The sequence below is a fragment of the Phasianus colchicus genome, chromosome 6, assembly GCF_987193195.1.
Source record: "Phasianus colchicus chromosome 6, bPhaCol1.hap1.1, whole genome shotgun sequence".
Classification (NCBI taxonomy): domain Eukaryota; kingdom Metazoa; phylum Chordata; class Aves; order Galliformes; family Phasianidae; genus Phasianus; species Phasianus colchicus.
In genome coordinates this window covers 13317561-13341103 of record NC_143441.1, presented here as the reverse complement: position 1 = coordinate 13341103, position 23543 = coordinate 13317561, and the positions used below count along the sequence as shown (strand labels likewise).

Genomic DNA, 23543 nt, shown 5'->3' with positions numbered 1-23543 from the left:
GGCTGATAACCCCTTCTGTGGGTTGACATATTTTGCTAAAAGATTTTACATACTTCCCCTCTAGAAGAATGGTAAGACTCACCAGATCTGCTCCAGATTGGAAGCGTCTAGCAGCAATTATTTCCATTACTCTCATTTTCAGCTCCATTCCATTCACTCTTGCCTGTCCTAGCCAGGTCAGGATCCTCAGCAGACCATTATACTTGCTGAAAGATCCCAAATTCTATTTCATAAAAGCCTTTTATAGCTCACATTCCAGACAGTTTTAGTTGTCTTCTTTAAGATTCAAAGAGAAGGTCCCCAGGTCTAGCTCCTGCTTTCCTGTGACATTAATGTCAGTCCTCACTCCATCACTTAGTAGGATTCCTGTCGCAGTCATACCAGATTCTTGGTCAGGTCTACTCACCCTTCCCTCATCAAACATTTTTTCTCTTCTACAGTCAAACTGGACAGCTGCTTCTCTTGCCTGAATGCTTGCAAAGAGGTATTCAGTTCAAGCAAGAGAAAGAAAATTGCTTTTATTCCTATAGGCAGCGTACTTGCAAAGAGCTATTACAGAGAGTATTGCAAGGCTACAATTGATGGGAGTGGCTCATTTGCTTAATACAGCTGGGACATAGACCTTATTGTCCATGTCAGATGGAATGATGGGGAGTAACATGCAACAGAAATAAACTGCTTAGTCAGAAGAAACTATCAGCCTATCTTTTGAATCTATCAGCAAGAATTACCAATAATTGGACTGAAGTATAGGCCCAAGATTATCTCTGCTTCTGCCTCTGCATTTTATAAAGAGATAGGCTTGATATCATAATGGCTTCTTTTAACACTGGCACCAAAGTAACTTAAAACTGAACCTTTCAATAGAAAAAAAAAGGCAAAACAGGGAACCCCAACAACTACCTTCCCTCAGCACAGATGTAAATACAAGGCAAGTCAACATCAGACAAATCCTTTTTATTTTTTCTTTTGCCAGTTGTTATAGGTGAATTAAAGTCCAGAACCGTTAAGCTGTTAGTTCTTCTCAAAGGATATTTTTCAAAGTAGTAGCCCACATACAAAATACATCTTAGCATGTATTACAATGAAAAAGTGCTGACAAATTCACACTTTGTATTTTATTAAAAGAATAAAGAACCAGTAAAGATACACATTTGCTCTACAGAACCTTACTGCAAGCTCCTTGCTCTCACTGAGAAGTACTTACTCTTGCAGACAATCCCACTCAGACCAGTGCTACTTTTCCTTAGATGATCCATTAAACTACTCAGGCAGTAAGTGCTGTGAATGGGATTTGCAATCTGTTAGGAGTGCATGCGAAGAGGATGGTCTGTATTTATGAAGCAAATGCTGGAAAACAACCGAATGACAGCTTCTTTACAATTAACATAGACAGTACAACTGGCATATGTTGAAATTCTAAGGCAACAATATTGGACCAGCACATGAAACTGTACTGCAGAGACCAAGCTTAAGTACTGTTTTCTTCTGCAGAGCAGTCGTACTCATTTTTTTTTTTAATTTAAATTTGCTAAGAGGCAGCAATATGGAATGCCAATATTGCCACCAGATAACTTATATATTCAGTTCCTGCACTGAAAAAAATCCTTTATGACAATATGTAGTGTCTCATTTGAGTAGTATTCTCCATGTTTAAGGATGTCTATCTAGCAATACTTACGTATATTAAAAATACATGTGCACATTTCTGCAGTCTTGCAATGTAACATCTTTTCATTGGTAACTATAAAAACGCAATTTCGCACTGCTACTGTACACCAGGACTCCTACAGTAGTACAGAGAATGTACAGATCTCTTACCTAGAATTGGTAATACTGTGCATTGTGCAAATTGTCCAATCCCTTCCGAGCAGCAGTTAGAAGAAAATTTGAGGATATCAAAATACAGATTTAAATAATTTACTCTTAAAAACACTCATATTTATAGCCTCTTACAGAAAATAAACAATTCATCTGATTATCAGATATGTCCTCAGCTTTTCCAGTTCCAAGGTATACACAGGTCTCCATCCTGCAGCACGGAGTAGAAATGTGAAATGCAAAGGTGCATGCCTTGTAGGTATGGTAATGATTCTTCCAGCAGTCGCTTACAACAATCTATCATCTGTGCGCTGGTGACGCTGGGCTCCTTGTACAGTCGATCCAAAGAAAACTTCTCAGCAGAAGTATCTATCAGCTCTTTTTCTGTAATCATCATCCTAGCAAATAAAGATGGCATACAGGGACAAAATTAGAATTTCTACAAGTATTAAACTTAAGAAAAAAATAAGCTAGACTACATGTGCTTCCATGACTGCACAGCAGCGTGCCCACACACTTCAAAGCCTGCAGAATTTTTTTTTTTATTAACCAGGTGGTCAGAAAAATACCTGGAAGAAAAGCCTTGGGAGGCTCCATTTTTAATATAAGATAGAAATAAACAACCATGAAAGTACAAGCTTCCAGAGTAAAATCATATTAGTAACTACCCAGCCTTCTCAACTAAGACCAGTGACATCTGCATGCCTTAAAAAAAAATAATGGATGACAGATACAATCAACTTACATGTACTACTAACTTACTAATTGCAGCAAGCATACAGAATAGTGAAACAATAGCTTACAGATGCTTGTTTGTTTGTTTTAAATTCACCCCAGACAAATAGTAACACTACATGACAAATTCAGGCTTCTCAGAAAAAATGTTCATCTGCAGAATCAAGAGTCTCTGAAACTGTGGAAGGCAAGATCTGAATACAGTGCAGGTTCAGAAAGACTGTAGCTCAGGCACTGTGCCATATTAACACAGCTACACCTCTTCTAGAGTCAGTTGGTGATCAGAACAGCACACTGCTACACACTGAGTTTACAGACTCCCACATCTCCTGCCTGGCTCTGGGCTGGACCAGACCTGGAAATACAGAGGGATTGGAGTGCAGTGCTACTGTTGGGTCAGCTTGGATTCAACTAGCTCTGACAGTGTCTGCAGCACTGGAGATGGGATGACTCTGTACCTCCAGATTCCAGAGCTGGTGCTACCTCTCATCTAATGAGTACTACTGTGAGAGGAGCCCAAAACTAAGTACGGTCACAGCTGTTGAGACTACTGGACTTGAACTGAATGTCTCCTGAAGGGGTTCAACACTACTCTTCATCTGAGGTGAGTGCAGGAGCTGCTTACATTTGCACAGCACTGCACGTTCTCTGACATCTGTGAGCCAAGGTCTCCCCTTCTGTGAAGCCTCAAGCTCCCTTAAGGATATCAAGTTAGCTGCACACAGTGAGAAACGCAGGCTTATCTTTAGTTGCTTCCTCAAAGATGCTTAGACCTCAATGAAACACAATATAAAACAGACACTATACAAAAGTGAAGTAGATTCATATTAAATCCTGTGTTACTAGACAACTGACATTATTCATGTAGGTAACACAGTTTGTAGAAGAGTAGCATCCAAACTCTCCAGCACATCAAGCCATACAGAAGCCCAGCTACTTTCCTTTCTCTCAGATTCCCTTTAACAGCCATGGGAGGCTAAGGAGGATGTTGAAAAGTACAGAATGAATTCTGTTCAAGGAAGGATTAAATGGAAAAGGAATTTTCAGACTCAGTAAGATGTTAACAACAGAGAAATATCACACATCCACACATACACCAAGAAGAAAAGGTGATAAACACAGAATAACTTTTATATTACCTGTAGAACAAAAAAGAGAATGTCAAAAGAAATCGTCAGGCTACAGGTCTATAAAACAAAGGATATCTCATTCCTCCTTAAACATGCATGGCAAACATAATCCCACTGTACAGTTTGCTGCCACAGGATACATTGGAGCCACAAAATATAAGCTGGCTCAAAAAAATAATTAGATAATTTAGAGGGGAAAAACAATCTAATGAATGCTCTTAACATGAGATAACGCTTCTGGCTTCAAGTATTTAGTCAAGTACAGACTGTCAGAAACTGGAGAGGAGTACAGAGTAAAAAGAACACCATAATTTTGCCCCATTCATACAGCCTTTCCAGAAGCTAAAAGATGATGAGGTATCAACAGATTTTTGATATGACTAAGTATAGCTGTTCTCAATTATTTTACACAAACCAGCAATCATCCAACAGACAGAAGAACTGAGATACTTAGCTTTGCCTCTTACAGTGTTGCAACACAGCAGCTTATACTCTGAGGGGAACTCCACATTTCTTTCACTGCTAAACTAAAGTCATTATTCCTGGGTAGTATTGATGAGGGGTAGCAGAAGGGCTTAAAGGGAGTGTGTTACCAGATGTAAGTGCATATATTTGCTACAACACCACTCTCAACCTCCACAGACATACATTTCCATCTGTCAAATACGGGCATCTGGATAGAGCATCATTCAGCAGTTATCATTAACATGGCTAAAATAACCAACCTTCAGAGCTGTGCCTGGGTTATAGAAAAACTCCAGTAAGCCTCCATGCTGTACCAAAGTCCATCTCCCAAATGAATCTTCCCAAGGCACTGGATCTTATTTGAGCTAGAACCATAAAGCCTTCAGTAAGGCTCATTCCTAAAATAGCCTTCAGAGAACATGCTGGGTCTACACATCATAGATATGTTCATGACAAAGCATGATGTTTCAACAATTCATTAAAGGATTTCTGAAGCAGAAAAATAAACTTGCACTAGCAACTTGTGAAAGGACAGTGCCACCCAGTTACATATCAGTGTTTTTTTCAAAATAAAATCTCCACTTAGCGCTCTTAATCCTCAAAGGTACATACAACATACAAGGTCAGCAACAAAAGTACAGCTGTGCTGGATATCATTAGTTCCATGACATACAGTAAGTGCTGGTTCTGTGACTCACTATAACCATACTTCTCTTCTCACCAGCAACTGTGAAAAAGTACCAAGAAGGTATTTTTTCCCATCATGCTACCCCTAGTTTTTCTCTTCCCCTCACTATGTACTAACTAATCTTTTCCTCAACTGAGTAACAATTAGAAATAGTAATTCTCTAGTCAGACTCAGCTGTTTTTACCATTTTCTTGTCACTATAGAAAAAAGTAGTAGAAGTTTGTTGATTTTCTTATTCAGTATCAAGGACTCTTCTAGTGGGGAAGGAAGGAAAGAGTGGAAAAGAAGGGGAAAAATGGGAAAGTCTCTTCTTTAGGGACATCATAAAAAAACAACAAAACAACAACAAAAAAACACATAGGCAAAAATCCTCTATTTCTGAGTTTCTGAAGGACAAACTGTACATTATGAAGGACAATCATTTCCTCAGTCATTTCCTAACAACTGTCTGAATCCACAGCACACTTCAATTTTCAACTCAATAAAGCTGATAGGTAAAGTTCTGCCTCACAAACAGGTTACTTTTCCACCAGGAGAGCAAAAATGCTATCCTCAAAGGTCTAACGCTGCTACAAGTGAGAAATATGGTGTGCAAAGATTTTCATGAACAAAAATGTATTGAGATATAAACACTTACTCTTCCCTTCTTTTCAGATTCTCTCTTGCTTCCTGTGCTTTGGCAATAATAAACCATCGAAGGGTTGCTGGATCACAGACTGTTGGGATGGTAAAGTGTCCAAATTCATGTAAGCTTGGCGTGTATCTATCACTGTAATGAAACATGATGGAAATGAAAAATAAGATTTTTTTCCCATGTAACTATTTGCATGAATTACTTACAGAATTGATTCTGATCATAAGAGTAAGATTATCAATACATAATCAGAAAAGTAGGTAAAAAAATAATCAAGTTTGGTTCATAAGAATACATGAACATCATACATAAGTCTTTCAATTACATTTCATTAGCAACATAGTCAACAATATTAAGTATACATACTCAGCATCATTATATATATAAATAAATGTTCTTCTGACAGCACAAAACCTTTGATTTAACCCAACACAACAACATAAGATAAAAACTCCAATTTTGACTTCAGCTTGAATAAAACATGCATAATTTCCTTCAGCCTCTTTCCCTAACCCACGTAAAGGCACACCGAACCTTTAGAAATAAGACAAACACACTGAAAATGCGAAATCATTGCTAGTTTTCTTCTTAGTGAAAGCAATAATCAGTGTAATCACAAGAAAAAAGTAAAAGCTCTAGATGAAATAATTCTTTCCTGCAAATACTCACCTTTCTAGAATCATTTGCAAGCCTCTCAGACTTTGTGGATGAAAAGGCAGTCGACTGTCAAGTAGTTTGTTATAGAAAGAATCCAGAGTGTCATAGTACTCTTCCAGAGTCAAGAGGGGTTGCAGCTCTTCTACATATATTACTTGTATGCCTCCCAGAAGTTGGCTTATCCGATCTTCCAAGAACAGCAGCCTCTCCTGAAGTTTATAATAATTTGGCAATCTCTCAAAAATCTGTGTGGACACATACAAACACAAATACTTTTTATGTTACCAGGCATACAACTCAATTTTAAGAAATGAAAAAGTTAACAAGAGAAATCTGTACAGTGCAAAAAAATAAACAGCAAACACCACAAAAAAGCATGGGAAACAGCAATCAAGGAATATGTAAAAAAAAAAAAGAGAAATATTGCATGTATGCATTTTGGGGTGAGATATAATGGAAAAAGTTCATAAGTGTTTTCAGCACTTACACTATAAATGAGCCAATACAAGATGGATGACATGATGGATGGATGGATGTCCTCTATCTCTATTATACAGAATTAACAGTCCCAGATCTAAAGCAAGTTATAATCTAAGGCCTACATAAAACGCGTATCTCTCATATGCTGTCATCAAGAGTGTCTTTGCCATCCTAATTTATATATCAATTCCCCAAAAAGCAGAGATCCTGTGTCACTGGGAGTAGTTCTTTCCAAGGACTTGGCTAATAATGTAGTTTATCTGGAGTCTGGAGGAAGGAAGGAAAGAACCAGGCATCTAATTTACAAACCTCTACCAGAAAGATTAAGATGTGATCAGACTTGAGCCAACACGTAAAAAGTTGGTGACAGAAAGAAGGCTGTAAGAAGAAAGTCTGTTATAGTCACTACATACCAGCTATTAGCAGAATACAGTTCTTCATTCAAAAAAATACTTCTGCAGGGACAATCAAGTGATTTCAGAATAACCTCTTTATAGATACAAGAAATTAATAGAATCCAAGCAGCTTTTGGCAAGTTAGAAAGAGGAAACATTTATCTCATTAAGGAATGGATTGGCTTTTTTTCCCCAGTATTAGAAAAATACTTGTATTCCAATGACTATCAATGCAAATCTCAGAGTAGAAAGCTTTGCATTCAACTCTAGTTTCTCACTTTATTAAGTACATAAATCATTCCATATTAACAAAACATGGTTTATCGTCTCCTTCAGTGCAAGGTACAGGCAAAAATCCAAATTGCCACTAGAGAAAACTTTGGGTTGAGTGCTCAGTTTTCACACTGTAACTGACTGGAAATTAGAAATAAAATATTATTATATTCTAGTTGGGTGAAATTTCCAACTGTGAAATTCCTCTAATTATCTCCTTTACATGGAAATATTTTTTGATAGAACTATTGCTAGCATTTTAATTACCAAGATTCAGGAAAAAAATCGTTAAAGTGACATGCACTCACATACAACGCTTTATTATATAAGATGCCAGAAAGCTTGCTGAATCTGAACTTTACACAAACAACAGCAGAATCTGTATATTCACTAGATAGATTTCCACAGCAGCTCTATCGCCTGCCTAAAAGAAGTGAAGAGATGGAGTTGGTTAGCAGCCAGTGACTGAATAGATCCCTTCACAATTCCATTTAAGTCCCATTTACATCAACAATCAGAACAGAATTCCTAAATTCTTCATGGGAACGAGCTCTTTATAGATGAAGAAATATTCTGCCACTGCTTATTGCACTTATTGCTTATATACTGAAACAATGCATAACTTATTAGTCTTATTTCTATCTATTCAGAGATGAGACTGGTTTGGTAATAGAAGCAGCAGTAAAGATCTGACAAATTGCTGTAAGATAAGATTAAATTTAGGATGTGATGTACAAGGTTACGCTAAGCACAGCAGCCATGTTTTTTCCTTTAAATTACTCATCAGTAATCAGCAACAAAATTTTGGCTATAGTTTAAAAAAGGATGTCATAACAACAGAACACAGAAACCTTACTTTGGTCCAGTGATGGTGAACATCCATGGTCCCCAGCATTACGTGGCCTGCTGCACTCATACCTGAGCGCTCTGTGAAAACCACCGTGTGTCCTAAAGAGAGAAGAAAGCTCCTTACTAACTTTCATTATTGCAATCATTCACACAATCGTGTAAGATTTAGGCACCCTGCTAACGTGCCACAAGCAACACATTTTCCTAGCACATACAAAATGAATAGTTGCTTTCCTTATTCTCAAAATCCAAAAAAGTCATTCTTGAAAACTCTGGTTCAACAGTTTTCCATACAAACCTTAACTAGCTTTTGCTTTCTCCCTGTTTAAGCAGATAGATCCAGTAGATTTTTAGTTAACTGGACTTTTTTCTTACAAAGACTATCTGTTAATAAAGGAAAATATCAGCAAGCAGCTCCTTCAAATGATCTGTACAAATAACACATACCCAAGGAAACGTGTGCTATATATTTAAGATATACAGAAATACAGTAAAAGTCAAAGAACTATTAGCATAACCGTTCAACATTACTTCCACAAAGTTCTCCACAGCAAGCAAGCCATCAGAAATGTCTTCCTAATCATTTTTTGCTTGTTTTAAGGATAGAAATAACATAAAAGGCTCAGAATGTATGTGTATTTCTTTTTTGAAGTACAAAAATTCTTACGGATTATTCAGGGTAATAGCACAAGCAACTATTTATCAAAATAAGCTTCCAAAAGAAGTCTTCAGTATAAGGTATTCATTTACAAGACAAGGTTTAATAAGAAGATTTGAAATTTAACAAGCACCAAAATCAGAGTGTAAAAAACAAAACATAAATAAAAACACTTCACTACCATAAAACAAATAGATGACAATTGGTAAGCTACGCAGCATGAACATTAAATGTCTGTTACTGTCTAAAGTCCCTAAATAAAATGCTGCATGCCAATCAAGCCAGGATTCTTGAGATCAAAAGAGAGGGTATAGCCTCCATAAAAAAATCATAATGGACAACTGTAAAAAAAAGGGTTATAATTCCACTTTTGACATTATGCTGTCCAAGAACTGCAAAGCTGAGACTGAAATAATTAATTAGGAATTTCTAGGATAGAAAAAAATAGACAAAAAATTGAATATAATGGCTTCCAATTGTTAGATCAGTTATTCTTCAAATGTCTAGATGCCAAAGGCAGACAATTATGTTAAAGTAGTATTTATGGGAGAAACACAGCTTCTCTTCAACCCATCTCTCTACCTAAGCATACTGACATTTGAGCCTGCTCTCAGCAACTGTGTATCCAAAATCCTAATGAAAGTGCAAGGCTGACTACAAGAAATCTAGTGCATCATCCTACCACAAGGCAAGATCAGCTGTATCTGTATGGTTACTGACAAGTATTTATTAATCACAGAATCATAAAATCACAGAATGGCCTGAGTTGAAAAGGACAATATTAATCATCTAGTTCCAACCCCCTGCTATGTGCAGGGTCACCAGCCACCAGACCAGGCTGCCCAGAGCCACATCCAGCCTGGCCTTGAATGCCTCCAGGGATGGGGCACCCACAGCCTCCTTGGGCAGCCTGTTCCTGTGTGTCACCACCCTCTGTGTGGAAAACTTCCTCCTAATATCTAACCTCAACCTCCCCTGTCTCAGTTTAAAACCATTCTCCCTTGTCCTATCACTATCCACCTCCGTAAACAGTCATTAAGTATATTAAGTTATTAAGTATATTACTAAAGATCTTAAAAAAAATTGAGACTACAGCAGGTTCCCAGGACCTCTCCAGTACTTTACATCCTCAGTGTACATAGTTAAAAAAAGCTAATTTGAAATGTAATACAGTTTGAATCTATTATTTATTTACTATCCTACCCACTTCACCTTTTCACAAAGGATTAAGTGAACCCCCAGATGAAAGTCACTCAAAACTGAGTATCTGAAGACAGGCATAAAATGTTACTACTACAGCAAAGAGCTACTGCCATGGGTCAAACAGCTGTTTCAGTATTTAACGTTATGGAATATTTTAGTTTTTCCTGAGAAAAGACTTCAATGTAAGTATTTTATGGAACACACATGATAAGAGAAAATAATACAATTTTAAAGGGGTTCTAATAAGCCTTCCTTATATTGACTCTTCAAAGATTTACTAGCATTTTTGTCTTGCATCTACCAGGGGTAACAAACTGTTGTTAACCAGAGCACCCTTTCAAAGACACAAGTTGGATTTTTGTTTTTACTGCTTAGACTACTGACTTTACCTCACTCAGACTGCATTCATTGAGAAGCAAAATAAAAGCTGACTGTAGTGAATATCATGGAAGGAATGGTCACTTCAAAAAAACAGCCAGTAGACAATGTAAATTCTGACCAGCTTTTCAGTAAGCCTGACAAGTTTTCCTGCAGCTATCAAAAGCACTCCTGAAAACCAACAGAGTCCCTCTGCCACAGAAGATTCAAGTTACCTCTGAATCAATACTATATTAGTATATGTGAAACAAGTAATGGAAACATACCTTTGACATTCTTTAATACTTCTGGTCTCTGTTGGACTAAGCGACCTAGACTGTGCAGCTGGCTACAGCGATGAGCAATACCCCAGCTTCTCTGCCACCTAAACAAAAATCCAATTGAGAGCATTTCATTCTCAACATTATAAAAACGAAAGAAAACAAAAAGCAACAGATGATTTAAGATACAGACAAGAGGCTTATAGCTTGAAAAAGTAACATTTCTTTAATACTCATAAAAGGAAAGACCTACTGAGAAGCTGTCCATGCTATTTGAAGAGATAAAAGCCTAAATGCTACTGAACAATCTCTCTTGAAGTAAGCACCAATAGCAATATGGGATAAAAAAGCAGAGTAAACCTCTCTAAGAGAAACAAATATAAAAGCTGTTGGACATAACAGAATTTGAAAATTGAATCTCTTGGTCAATAAGAGGGGAGTTAGTAAGTAAATAGCAACATACAACCCAGTATTTGATTCAGTCATGCGACATGCAGTTGCTGTTTGTACATTGTGTAATGTTTGTCTAGAGGAGCAAGTACTGCGTATTCGGAAGTTGGGCTGTAATTTATTGTAATTTATTACCTGATGTCTGAGAGCTGGAGTTGATGAGAGAGCTCAAACTTTAAACGTTCTAGTTCTTTCCTAAGTGGCAAACTCTTCTTCAGCTTTACAACTGCACTCGCTTCGTTATCATCCAACCAGGATCTAAAAAAAAAAAAAAGAAAAAAAAAAGAAAAAAAAGTAGAATGCTGTATTTTCTCTCATGCAAGCAGTAATCTAACCAAAATAAAATGTTAGCGGTAAGAATTTGAGTTAGAAGAAAAAAAAAGTCTTTTTGAAGTAGAGAAGAAGCTGAAACTGCTAAATGCTTCCCCTTAAAATATTAATAAAATGTCATGGTTCTTGTTTTGGGGACTAGGCAATCAAATTAAACAAAACACTTTGACAGTCTTACTACAATTAGATTTTGAGAGTTGCAAAAAGTGGCGAGCAGCAGATCAGTGCTATTTATTTAGGAGAGCAGCTTCAGAACTTACTGCTTTAATGAATGAAATCCCAATCATATATCTTAAATAAACAAACAAACCCCCAAATGATCCTCTTAGACCATCAAATAAGGGAGGTGGTACTGAAGGGCCAAGTTACACAACTCTTACAAAGCTGGGATGAACACAGATTACACGGGTCAAAGTTTTACCGTTCTTTTTCCAGTAATCACAACCAGCAAAATGCAACTCATGAAGCACTTCTAAAGCTTTGAATAAATAAACCATTCCATTTGTAGGAGAAAGTTACTCTTTAATTTAGCCTTATACAGTACTCTAAGGGGAAAAAAAAGTTACAAACCTGAACAAAAAAGGAGGCCCAGTGCCAAATGGCTAGGTATTGAAACAAGACTGTTAATACATAACTGTTTGCGTCACTCCTTGTAAATGTGTAAAAATAACTACAAAACATTGTCTACCTGGTAATTCTCGATTTACTGTTTTACAGTAGCATAAGCACAGCAGTTTTCCTTGGGAAATGCTATGTAGGATAACGGATATTTTTTGCTCTGAAGATGCTACTATCGCAATGTTAAATTTATTTCAAATTGAATTAAGTCTCACTGTTATAAAAAGGGTTTTTGAGACAGCATTCTTAGCTTGTCCTCAAAATCAGCACAAGCAAACAGTTTATAAACAACTAACTTCTACAACTAATTGTCATGCGTTTAATGCAAGTTCAGCATTTATAATTGCTTTAATTTAAGGCTGGTACCCCAAACAACACATTAGAAGCACAGTGCTATGACATCTGGCAACTTAAAACATTTCAATCTTAATTTTCACGTATTATCTCCTTTCATGTATTATTATCTTACAAAAAAAAAAACATAAATAAAAGCCTTACATACGTTAAAGTTGTTTCCACTCTTTGGGCTTGGTCAAGTTCTTCCTCAGGATCCTTGAATCCAGTAAATGAATAGTAAGTCTTATCCCATTTGATAGGTCTGTTCAGTGCCCTTTTTGCCTCCTTATGGGGCTGAGAGTTCACACTCAAACTCTGAATATGCTCTGTAGATAAACTGCAGGAGTTGAGAATATCTAATACTGTGCTCAGGAGATCTCGTGTGTGTAAAGTAAAACTGACGGCTCGAAACCCTACAAAAGACAAGTTTCACAAAATTAGCATTATTTAGTTGATGTTGCTTTAAATGCTTTCACATTTCTCTCATACAAGAACTAAAGCAAAGGTGCACATAGGTAGAAATTACTATCACATTGTTTTCTCAATATTCACCTCAAAATTGAAAGCATTTGAACCTTTAAAATTACATATTCCCAAAACCATAAACATTTTTAAGCAACTGAATGATTGCATAAATTGAAAACCTAGCCATAGATGCAGCAAAACCCATGAGAAAGTGTTTTTGCATTAGCAGTGGCAGTTCAACACAGAATTCCTATTAGTACTCATCATCAATTTGCATAGAATTTAGTATGGAAATGCAGTAGTGTAACAGCTCTTCACAGACTATGAAGAAAAGCTTCAGAACAGAACACTACATTTGCACACTGGATAAAACTAAGGTCCAGTAGTTAAGTGTTTGGACTAATTGCCCCATCAGATAGCAAGCCAGTCCTGCAGTAAAAAGCAGAAGCTTTTAAACTGCTCAATCACTATTTTAAATGGACTGAACATACTGCTACTATTTTCTTGAGTACTGCATGATTGTTTTCTTTTACTAGAGTCTCTCACACTTAGCTCATGCTTCTTGACCAGCAGCACACAGAATGTGAAACTCTTCTATTAGATAAGGCATACTGATCCAACAGACATAAATATGGAAAACAAAATTAATCAAAACCTGTATTTGAAATGTGGCAATATCATCTGTAGTCTCAAAGCTAAGAGTCCATGCAGCAAATTCAAACTTCAGTTATTAACACAGACCTTCTGATTTCAGAATAAATTCCTGCTGATCCCATAAGCACCCTAATACTGAGTATTACACACTGCCTTCAATAAAAACAAGGACCCTGCTGTATTTCCAGTTAAACACAAATAGTGGTACTAAAAGCACAACAACTATAACTGACAATTGTGTTTTCCACTTCATCATACTCTCACTTAATCTCAATCTCAAATTCTCATTCTTTTAATGCTTTTTAAAGCTCAAATTGTTTAACTACTTGAGATAGTCTTAGCTGGTCTCATTTAATACACATTTTCATGGTTTGAAAATCATTGAATTTCATAGTTGAAAAGTCATTGTGACTGCACATGGTTAAGGAATGGGCTTTCTTAAAAAATTTTAATACAGGAAGATACATTCTGCATTATATAAAAGCACCTGAAGTACTGAAGGATTCTTGAACACTAGAAGAGTTTGGTTCTCTTTCTCTTACATAAAAGGTAAGCTGAGTTGGCTTAAAGGAGTGAAATCCTGGTTTCTGTAGATTCTCCAAGTAGCCATTTAACCTCTTCAGAGAGTTTTCATTTACTGCCTGTTAAAAAAAAAAATAAAAAGAAAAAAATTACAAAAGTGGCCAGTTCTCATCTAAACCTCTTCAATCTCACATGTAGAATTTGTTTTTACCATCTGCCAGCTGCTCTTACTGAATAGTCACACAGTTCATATTTTCAGCATAAATGAATAATTATCTTGCACGAATTCACTGCATGATGTACATAATTGTACATTCCTGCACAAACTTCATTTTTAAGGCTCTTGAGCTTAAAAAAAAAAACAATTGATTTCAAACATAACATACAGCCTTTCAAGCAGTAAGCATTATAAATTAGACTGGAAGAATTTCATATTTTCATCACAACTAAACAGAAAATATAACTCTTAAATTAAAAAAAAAAGTTTATTTTTAATGAGAATAGATGCCTTAAAGAAACAATGCCTCCTTTTGCTCTTTTGTAACAACTATTTTCAGCCTCAGTGCTTTCTCCACTCTGACAGCACAGAAAACAGATCACTCCCATCTTTGACATATGCCACATTTACAAAGAAAGCCCGCCGTAAGATTTTTACCCTCTCTTTGGGATGCTGGCCAAAGAAATCTGGATGCACAGCAAAGTAGAAAGGTTTGAGAGCATGGATGGCATCAGCTCCTGACAAAGTTCTTGACTGGATAATGCATTGTAGCAATATCTTCTCCAGACATAACCTAACAAAGTAATAAAATGTTTATGTATGATGCAATCAACCACACGACAAGCTGATATAAATTACATTAGCATGTGACAGAATGGAGTAAACATTCTCAGTTGCAAATATAATCATTTAAAAGTGTTATTAGAAATCCAAGGGCTGGATTTTTTTTTTACCCTTGGGACTCACCATCCTGTATTAATACAGAGGAAACCTAATAGGTTCCAGACACAGTGGATGCTAATGGTTGATTAAAGACATTTAAGCACAATAACATTTTTCTCTGAAGTAGGCTCAGATGCTAATTTCCCAGTCATGTAGTTAGAATTATAAAGACTGCCTTTAGTAGTACTTTTTGCAGAAGTTTCTGAAACTGCTGCTAAAAACCAACCCTTATATACTTTTGAACCTCCAAGTTAAAACCACAGCCTTCCCATTTTTTTTCCAAGCAGTACCAACAATATTAAAGTTTACCCAGAAATAATCAAAAAAGCTCTGCAGTTGAGGACCATATGGTCAGACAATTTAGAAACAAATTCAACTCATTTCCCAAAAATACCCTCTTAAAGGCTCTAGTAAAAGATGACAGCACTTTTTTGTCCTTTGATCTTCGTGAAAAGAAGAAAACAAGGACAAAAAGGAATTTCAGTGGTACAAAAAAATGACTGTTTCAAGTAAGAATCGAAAGCAAAGTTCTAGAAGCAGAGAAAATACTTAAGATTGGATATATTTGCTATGTGTAAATTAAACAACAGTTCTGCAAAGAGCTTACTTGTGTAATAGAAGACTAAAATGGAAGCAAAAAGTCCTGAACTGAAGACCACCACTATTCTCTACCATGACTCAAAGCTGACATCCAAGCAGCACGTTAACTATTGTATACATAAAAATGCAGGAATAGGTACAGTGTAAATATTTAGTAATACTTCTCCCTCACCTGATTTAACAAATTCAACTGGCCAATCATTCATTTAGTTTGCAACTCAAAAGGGTAGGGATTCTGCTCTGTTAAGCAACACAATACTGTTTCACTCCTCACAGTACCATCCATTAGGAGAACTACAAGCCCCAGTAAGAAACGATAAGGCAAGAAAGAGAGGAAGCTGTTTCCAATTCACATAAAACAGTAATTATGTGATAGTATAATAATAATAGTAAGCAAGACCATTTGTACAAAGAGCTATTCACTCAGCATCCTATACCAAATAATAATCCTGGACACAGAAACACGTGAGACTATTTTCTGATTGCTCTTGTTAATTAAAAAAATACCCCTAAAGCCCTAAATCTCTGCTTAGACAATAAGCAATCTCTCTCATACTGGGAAATGTTAAATGACAACAGTTGAGTTGTCAAGCAGATGCTTTGACCCTTACTTTACCTTTCTTCAGTCAACCTTACCAGCTATTCAATTAGAAATGTGAAAGCAGTTAAAGCTAATGGTTTCTGCCTCTAAGAGGAAGGCAAATATTTAACTAGCAGGTCTTAAAAGTCAGCTCGCTGATAACAGGAAAAGTTTTTGTAGAAAAGTGGGAAGGAAAACTTGTAATGTAAGAAGACTGATGAAATTTCCAACTGTTTTGACTAAAGACAATACTTGAGAGTGTAGATTAAATGGAAGATAAAATTTATCATTTAATACAGGCAAAAATTTCTACCTCTTTGCTGGTGGCATCTGAGAAAGACTCTAAGACAAGTGTCCTCGTATCAGCTAGGACTGAATTCATTTTCTTCCTAGTAGCTGGTATAGTTCTGTGCATAGGATATTTCAGCTCCTCGTGCTGTCTTGAAAAAAAAGGGGCTGGGGAGAGGTGTGCACAGATAGCTTGGAGGGGACAGAAACAGGACATCTAACCCAAACTTGCTAAGGGGTTATTGCATACCATATTGTGTTGTGTTGAACTATAAAACTGGGGAAACTGCTGCTCAGAGACCCACTGGGCATTGGTCAGTAAGCAACTGCATCACTTGTTTAATATATTCTTCTACTGTTATTATTTTCTTTTGCCTTTCTGTCCTATTAATTGTCGTTATCTCGACACACAAGTCTTCCCTTTTTTCTGATCCTCTACTGCACCTCACTGTGGGGGGGAGAGTAAACAGCTGCACACTGCTTATCTCACAGCTGGGTTAAACCACTTTGGGTGCCCAACATGGAGCTTGACTGTTGAGGTAACAACAGATCTGACAAGAGCCTGTTGAAACAAAATTGTAATAAGCATTACATTAGTTTTATAGTTGTTGGTGACAATGTTGATCCTTCTACTTTCAGAGCTGTCACGCTCTTTCTCACAATTGCATTATGGAACACTTGCTGTCTGTGCTCCCTCTTGGGCTGCTTACTATCTCACACCATTACTATATAACTCACTGCTTGCGAGATTAATCTGGTATCTGTATTCAGTATTGCCATTATCTCCGTACTTTGGGAACCATCTCTTGGAAACTATTAATAATTACACTCTTCATCATGTGTTGTGTTTTAACCCAGCAGGCAGCTCAGCACCACACAGCCTTTCACTCAATTCTCACCAAGCGGGACGGGGAAGAGAATCAAAAGAAGGTAAAACCTGTGGGCTGATATAAAGACAGCTTAGAGGACCAGAAAGAAAAAAAAAAAAAAACACAACAAAACACCAAGAACATATAGAACAAGTGGTGCACAATGCAATTGTTCACTATCTGATGGCTGATATTAAGTCAGCTTCTAAGCAATGACCCAGTCCCAGCCAACTTGCCCCAGTTTTGCACCACACCAAAGTGGCATCTCTTTGGCCAGTTTAGGTGAGCTGTCCTAGCTGTGTCCCCTCCCAGCTCCTTGCACCCCCCAGACCCATCGCTGGCAGGACAGCATGTGAAGCTGAAATGTTCTGGGCTTTGTGCAGCATTGCTCAGCAACAAGTGAAATATCACTATGTTATCAATGCTGTTTTTCTCCCAGAGCCAAAACTTAGCATCATTCTAACCACTATGAAGAGAATCAACTCTATTCCAGCTGAAAACAGGACAATAGCCACCCCTACTCCATATCATTAACATCATATTCAGGTTTTCCCATACATCCCAAATAGTTACTATCACCCTTCTTGCCTTCTGTTACATAATAGCACACTATAATTCCCACAGACTACAAGCCATCCCTCTAAAATGACCACTGATCTTGTTTTGCCCATCTTTGGGCTTCATCTGTTGTAACAGTCCTTCAGCTAAGTAGGGAGGATGCATGGTGTTGGATTGCTGCACGCTGAGGCCAGCTCTGGTTGCATCAGAAACCCTTCTTCATGAATCTGGGTGATTCTTACAAAGCACTGAGCAACCACAAGAGGGATGACATAAAGCACTCTATAGCAATTAACTTGACAGAATTCAAGTTGCTGGCTATTCTCACCCAACACCAAATCCCCTAGAGGCACACAGAAGGATGGGGACATCCAGTGCATCACACACTAAGTGGATCCTGGTCCTCCAGCAAAAGCACTCCCATGGGTGGGCTTGCCTTTGCTCAAGGCAAGAATAACCCAGACTGTCTTACCCAGCCCGTTTTTCCTGTGTGCTACAGGGACTTCAGCTGCTCCTACAGCATCTATGAGTTTTGACTGGGCAGAACCAGCTCAACTATCAGATCCTGAGTGTTGACTAACAAGGTGGCATTTGCTAAATACAAATGTGTCCAATGTCCCAGCACCCAGTTTTTAACAGATCACTGTATCATTTTATCTTACCAGAGGCTGGTACATGATACAGGATGTGACCCCTCCGCTCACTGCCATGCTCTCTGACCCTGGTGTCTATGAGGTTATTTCAGAAGTGAGCCTTGTTGCCTGACATAGCTCTTTCTAGGATGCCACGCTGCCACAGGACTTTCCTCTCAAGACCCAGGATGGTGCTTTGGGCACTGCAGCATGGGGCATGGGATGTGTTTCCAGACAACCGAAGGTTGCTTCCACCATTCTAAGCACATGGCACTTGTCATGGCAGGTTTGTGAGACTGGGACATAATCAACCCACACCAGGCCTTCCCAGGTTTCTATTTCAGCCATTGTCCTCCATACCAGAGAAGCATTATCCACTTGGATTTCTTTACCCAAGCACACATTTCATACTCGCATTCATATTCTGTGCAAGAGTGTCCATGGTCAAGTCTACCCCTTCATCTCGACCCCACCTATACACTGCATCTCCTCCTTCATGGCCTGAGGTGTCCGTGGGCCCACTGGGCTAACAGTAATTCACCTTTCTGTTCCCAGTTCAGATCTACCCAAGCCATTTCAATCCTAGCAGCCCAGCCCATCAGCTGGTTATTTCTATGCTTCTCAGCGGCACAGCTTTGGGTACAACACTGCCTGCTGTTGACCAATAGGGCCTTACACTCTACACTCTAATGGGAATTAAAAGACTCTTTGTTAACATAAGAAGTAAGATCAGCACATCTAATCTGCCTGAGGAACTGCCTGCTGGAAACTGAAGCAGTCATTTTCTTGGAAGAACCCCCTTCTGAGTTTGCGCATCCTCATAATCCACACATCCCTGTCTCTATGGTCAAAGTAGATTCTCCATCCCATTTCCCCATATCCTCTCCACGGTCATGCAAGTAAAATCCCAGAGTAGTATATGGTGTGTACCCACTATAACCTCTCTCTGGAGCAGAGGAATCTTTTTTTCCCCACACAGCATCTCTCTTGCCCTGAAGAACTGTCATAACAGCCCAAAGTTATAGACTGAATGAACTCCATGGACATCAGAGAGGGATGACCCACAGCCTATGAGAATGATATCTGCACATAAAACATCAAAAGACATGATGTAAATTATATGGAATGCTGGGTGGAAATTGTGCTGGTATCAGTTTGAATAGAGTTAAGTTTCTTCCTAGTTGCTGGCATGGTTCTGTGTTTTGGCTTTAGGATGAGAATAATGTCAATAATACACTGATGTTTCAGTTGCTGTTCAGCAGTCAAGGACATTTCAGCTTCTCATACTGCCCTGCCAGTGAGGAGCCTGGAGGTACATGAGGAGCTGGGAGGGAACAGAAGCAAGACAGCTGACCTAAACTGGCCACAGGGATATTCCACGTACCATGCTGAACAACAAAACTGGGGTGAGTATGCCAGGAGACTGTCACTAATTGGGGACTGGCTGGGCATTGGGCAGCAGGAGGGTTAGCAACTCCATTCTGCATTATTTTATTAAAATTTTCTCCTTTTCTCTCCTATTAAACTGTCTGTATCTCAGCTGACCAGTTTTGCCTTTTTGCCCCCCCATCCCACTGGAAGGGAGCAAGTCATGGGCTGTGTGGTGCTGAGCTGTCTGCCAGGTTAAATCACAACAAGTAGCCATCATCTTCTTATTCACAATATCAGGAAGAACTGAAGTAGTAAAGTACTACAGTAATATCCTGCCCTTATGGAGTGCAAAAGCTCTTAACAAAAAGAAAGTGCCACAGTTGCTCAGTGACAAAGGAAAAAGCTGTATCTGCCTTGGCAAGAAAGGAAGCAGAGCACCCTGGATGAAAAGCCCACATCACTATTTTGGATCCAGAAATACAAAACCAATTGCCTCACTGAGGGAAAAAATAGCAGTTCTCTGCATATTTTTCTTCTGCAGAAAGTGGATACAAAGCTGTAAAAATTCTTTTTCCAGCAAAGGAAAAAAACACAAGTAAATCCAATGAGTTATCTATGTGATGGCAGCTTTTGATTAACAGCCCAGTTAATCAAGTGGGTAAGAAACCCACTTCCTACTAGGTGCAGCTACCAAGAGGAAGAAGGGGGTTTGTTTCTCTCTTCATCTCGTTTGCATGCTATTTCCCATATCCATTCTCCAGCTATGCTGAACACTGCTTTCAGTAGTTAGGAAAAAAGTTCTAGTGTACCTGGAAACTATTCATCACTTCCATCTGGTATTGCATACAAGCAAAACGGCCAAGTATGGACAACTTCAGCTTCCTTGTTTTGTATCTAAACAACGCTGTCGTGCTAGTAGGAAGGCTCAGGATTCCAGCCAAAAGTCTATTTTGAACTTGCTTAAAAGAGAAACGCTCAAAGGCCAAAATTAGTCTGCGTGACAGAAGGATGAATTCACTCACTGAAGGTGAAAGACACAACTCTGAGGCATCCTTCAAGAGAAGTGACAAAATAAATTAATTAAAATGGATGTAGAGAGAGAAAATGCAAGAGAGACGCCTATGGCTTCTTGCAGAAGCAGCAATAAATTATTCCAATAGCTTCATTCCGATTTAAAGAGCAGAGAAAGGCTTTGCATTAAAATCAAGGTCACAACCACTTTGAGGACAGCCGTCCCACACCATGAAAGATATGAAACACAATCTCTACCAGCACACATTGTGCAATCATGCTCCAGGGTAGATTTAATTTATGGATTGAATAATAGCCCTCAGCTCTCTTTTCACTTTTTCTTCACATCTCTCCCAAGTTTAACTTTTGGCTTATAGCTTTGGCACCGATAAACTTTGTTAAATTAAGCTTGCTACTACAGATATAGTCACACATTTTTAGACTCTGAGCTTTAATAACTCAGCAATACCCTAGATACCACATTCAGGTTTAGAATACCATTTCCTCGTAACTAAGCAATTCTGAAGCCCTTGCTTTGTCTACAGCCTTTTTGACTTCTCACTTGAGAATAAGCATACAGATTTTGGGGATTTTCAACTGTGCTGATAACCTCAAGCTGCACAGATGAAAAAGAAAATGAAATAAGCATTAAGTAAACAACAAGAAAAAACAGCCCATCAATTTTGCATACATGCAAATCATAAGCAAGCTTGAACATACACCAATTAAGTCAGTAACAATTCTTACCTTCGCACAACTCTCAAACAGCAAAACATTTCAGCAACTCAGTGCTCTGGAAAACTTTCATCCATCCAATCACTTAAAGGGAAAAGAAAAGAACCGTGTTTAATAGCGGACATCAGCATCTCTGCCCATCACTTGTCAGTGCATGCTCTAAATCCTAGATGGTAACTTCTAAAGTCAGACAAGCAATACATAATAGACAACTCAAGTTTCACATAAAAATGTTTCCTGTTTTCTCTACAAACAGGGGGTCTTACAAACGTTCAGAGTTCCTTCTGTGATTTGATCTGAAGAGGAGTATTTAAAGATGTTTTGGACAGGGAAAGTAAAATCCTTACCGATTCAGTACTGCACGTGCTTCCTACTTCTTCTGTTCTTCAGAAAGGAAAAAATAACGCTTTTCAATGCTTTTCAAGCATTAACACATTCTAATTAATGAAATTCCACATTATTTTTCAGTCCTCTAAGTTCAAAACTTAACAAATGAATGAGTTTTAAAATGCATATGCCAAGTATTTTATGGGACCACAATGTAAAGCCAAGGGGAAAGGCTCATACAATAGCACCTGGGAGCATCTTGAGAAGTTTGTTAAGAAAACAGTGATTGCTGGACTACACATCCATAACCGAGCATTTTCCAACAGAAGACAAACCATCCACCTATCAACCGCACACCTAATAACTGCTAGGGATTAGGATCCCTATCGGCAATGTTTTCTACCCAAGCTTTCAGTGCACTTCTGAGAATACTTTTCTTCACGCTTTTCAAAGTAAAGTGCTATTTTGAAGCACCTGGGAGCAGGCCGTTATCTGAGAAATGCCATCCCTGCTTGCCATATAGCAGGATGGTTACTGGGTTACTGTGATGCTGTGCAGAACAGCTCAGCCTTTACTTGTGTTTGTGCCTTGCTGACACAAATACGCATAATTAGGGCACCATTACCACATATTTCAAGCAGGAGGTAAACACACGCTAAGCTGAAACCTCCTCGGTTTATAAATCCTGTCTCCTGATTTCCAGCCAGGTGGGCCAGACACCGACCTTTCATTTCCAGCGTCCTGCCAACAGCCCCGAGCCACGAACTGCGCTGAGCGCATTAACGAGCTCTCCGGAAAGAAAACGCTTTTCTCTCGCTGCGCTTTCAGCTGCGAGGATTTGGACGGAGGACGGAAAAACACCGAGAGCCTCACTGCTGGGTGCCGGCACTTTACGTAACCGGACCAAAGCATCGCTGTTTCTTGTCTGCGATGCCCTACGAGCGGCTCGGGAATCGTCACGTATCTCAAAGTTCCGCGCTCTTACGCGAGTTCCACCTTCGCCCCACCTCAGCTACCCGCCAGCTCCCAGACAACAAGTCGCCGATGGCGCTGCGGTCCCGCTGCCCGAGCCTTCGCCAACCCGACACCGCGCTGCCGCCTGCACACCGCGAGCACGGCGGTGAATCGGGCCGCTCACCCGCGCCGGCTTCTCGCGGCAGCACGACGGAGAGCGCGCGTCAACAACAGAGGCGACCCAATCGGTGAGCGGGTTCCGGCGGCGCTCGCCGAGGAAAGCAGGCTACGGCAACCCGACCGCCGCCGTTTTTCGGGGCTCCGACGGCGCGGCCGGGCACGGGGCGCAGCCCCCCGGCGGCAGCGCGCCGCTCGCGGCAAGGACGGCGCCTCCCAGCGCTGCGCCGTCAGAGCGCGCGGCGACGCGACGGACAGAAGCACAGAAGCGAGCCCCGCCGCTCCGGGCCCGCCGAGCGGCCCCCTCCCGCGCAGAGGACGCCGAGCCCCCAGCCGCAGCCCCGCTCACCGCCGCGGCCGGACGGCTCCGCCGCCCTCCTCCCGCCGCCCGCCGGGGCTCGGCCCCCATGGCCCGGCGCTGCCCGCGGCCCCGGAAGCGGCGGCTGGGGGCGGGGCGCGGCGGCGGCGGGCGAGGGGATTCCCGTCGCGGGCGGGGCCGG

The 23543-nt window shown here is 39.5% G+C and overlaps 1 protein-coding gene across 6 annotated transcripts; it reads right to left on the bottom strand.

Annotated features, from left to right (window-relative positions):
* Positions 1 to 1093: 1093 nt before the first annotated feature.
* On the bottom strand, positions 1094 to 23527 carry TCAIM (T cell activation inhibitor, mitochondrial). Of its 6 annotated transcripts, none has more exons than XM_031590271.2 (12): positions 23393 to 23500; positions 21933 to 21964; positions 21598 to 21669; positions 14657 to 14792; positions 13967 to 14120; positions 12527 to 12773; positions 11212 to 11334; positions 10633 to 10730; positions 8135 to 8226; positions 6143 to 6375; positions 5477 to 5608; positions 1094 to 2219 (listed from the first exon to the last, which is right to left on the bottom strand). In XM_031590271.2, exons 3-12 carry the CDS (start codon positions 21624 to 21626, stop codon positions 1994 to 1996), a joined length of 1470 nt encoding a protein of 489 aa, XP_031446131.1. In that variant the 5' UTR covers positions 21627 to 21669; positions 21933 to 21964; positions 23393 to 23500; the 3' UTR covers positions 1094 to 1993. The 6 variants fall into 6 exon arrangements, with proteins under 6 accessions (XP_031446131.1, XP_089998630.1, XP_089998629.1 ...); XM_090142504.1 differs by having other exon boundaries at positions 21933 to 22022; positions 23393 to 23483; XM_090142503.1 differs by having other exon boundaries at positions 21933 to 21969; positions 23393 to 23483.
* Positions 23528 to 23543: the final 16 nt, after the last annotated feature.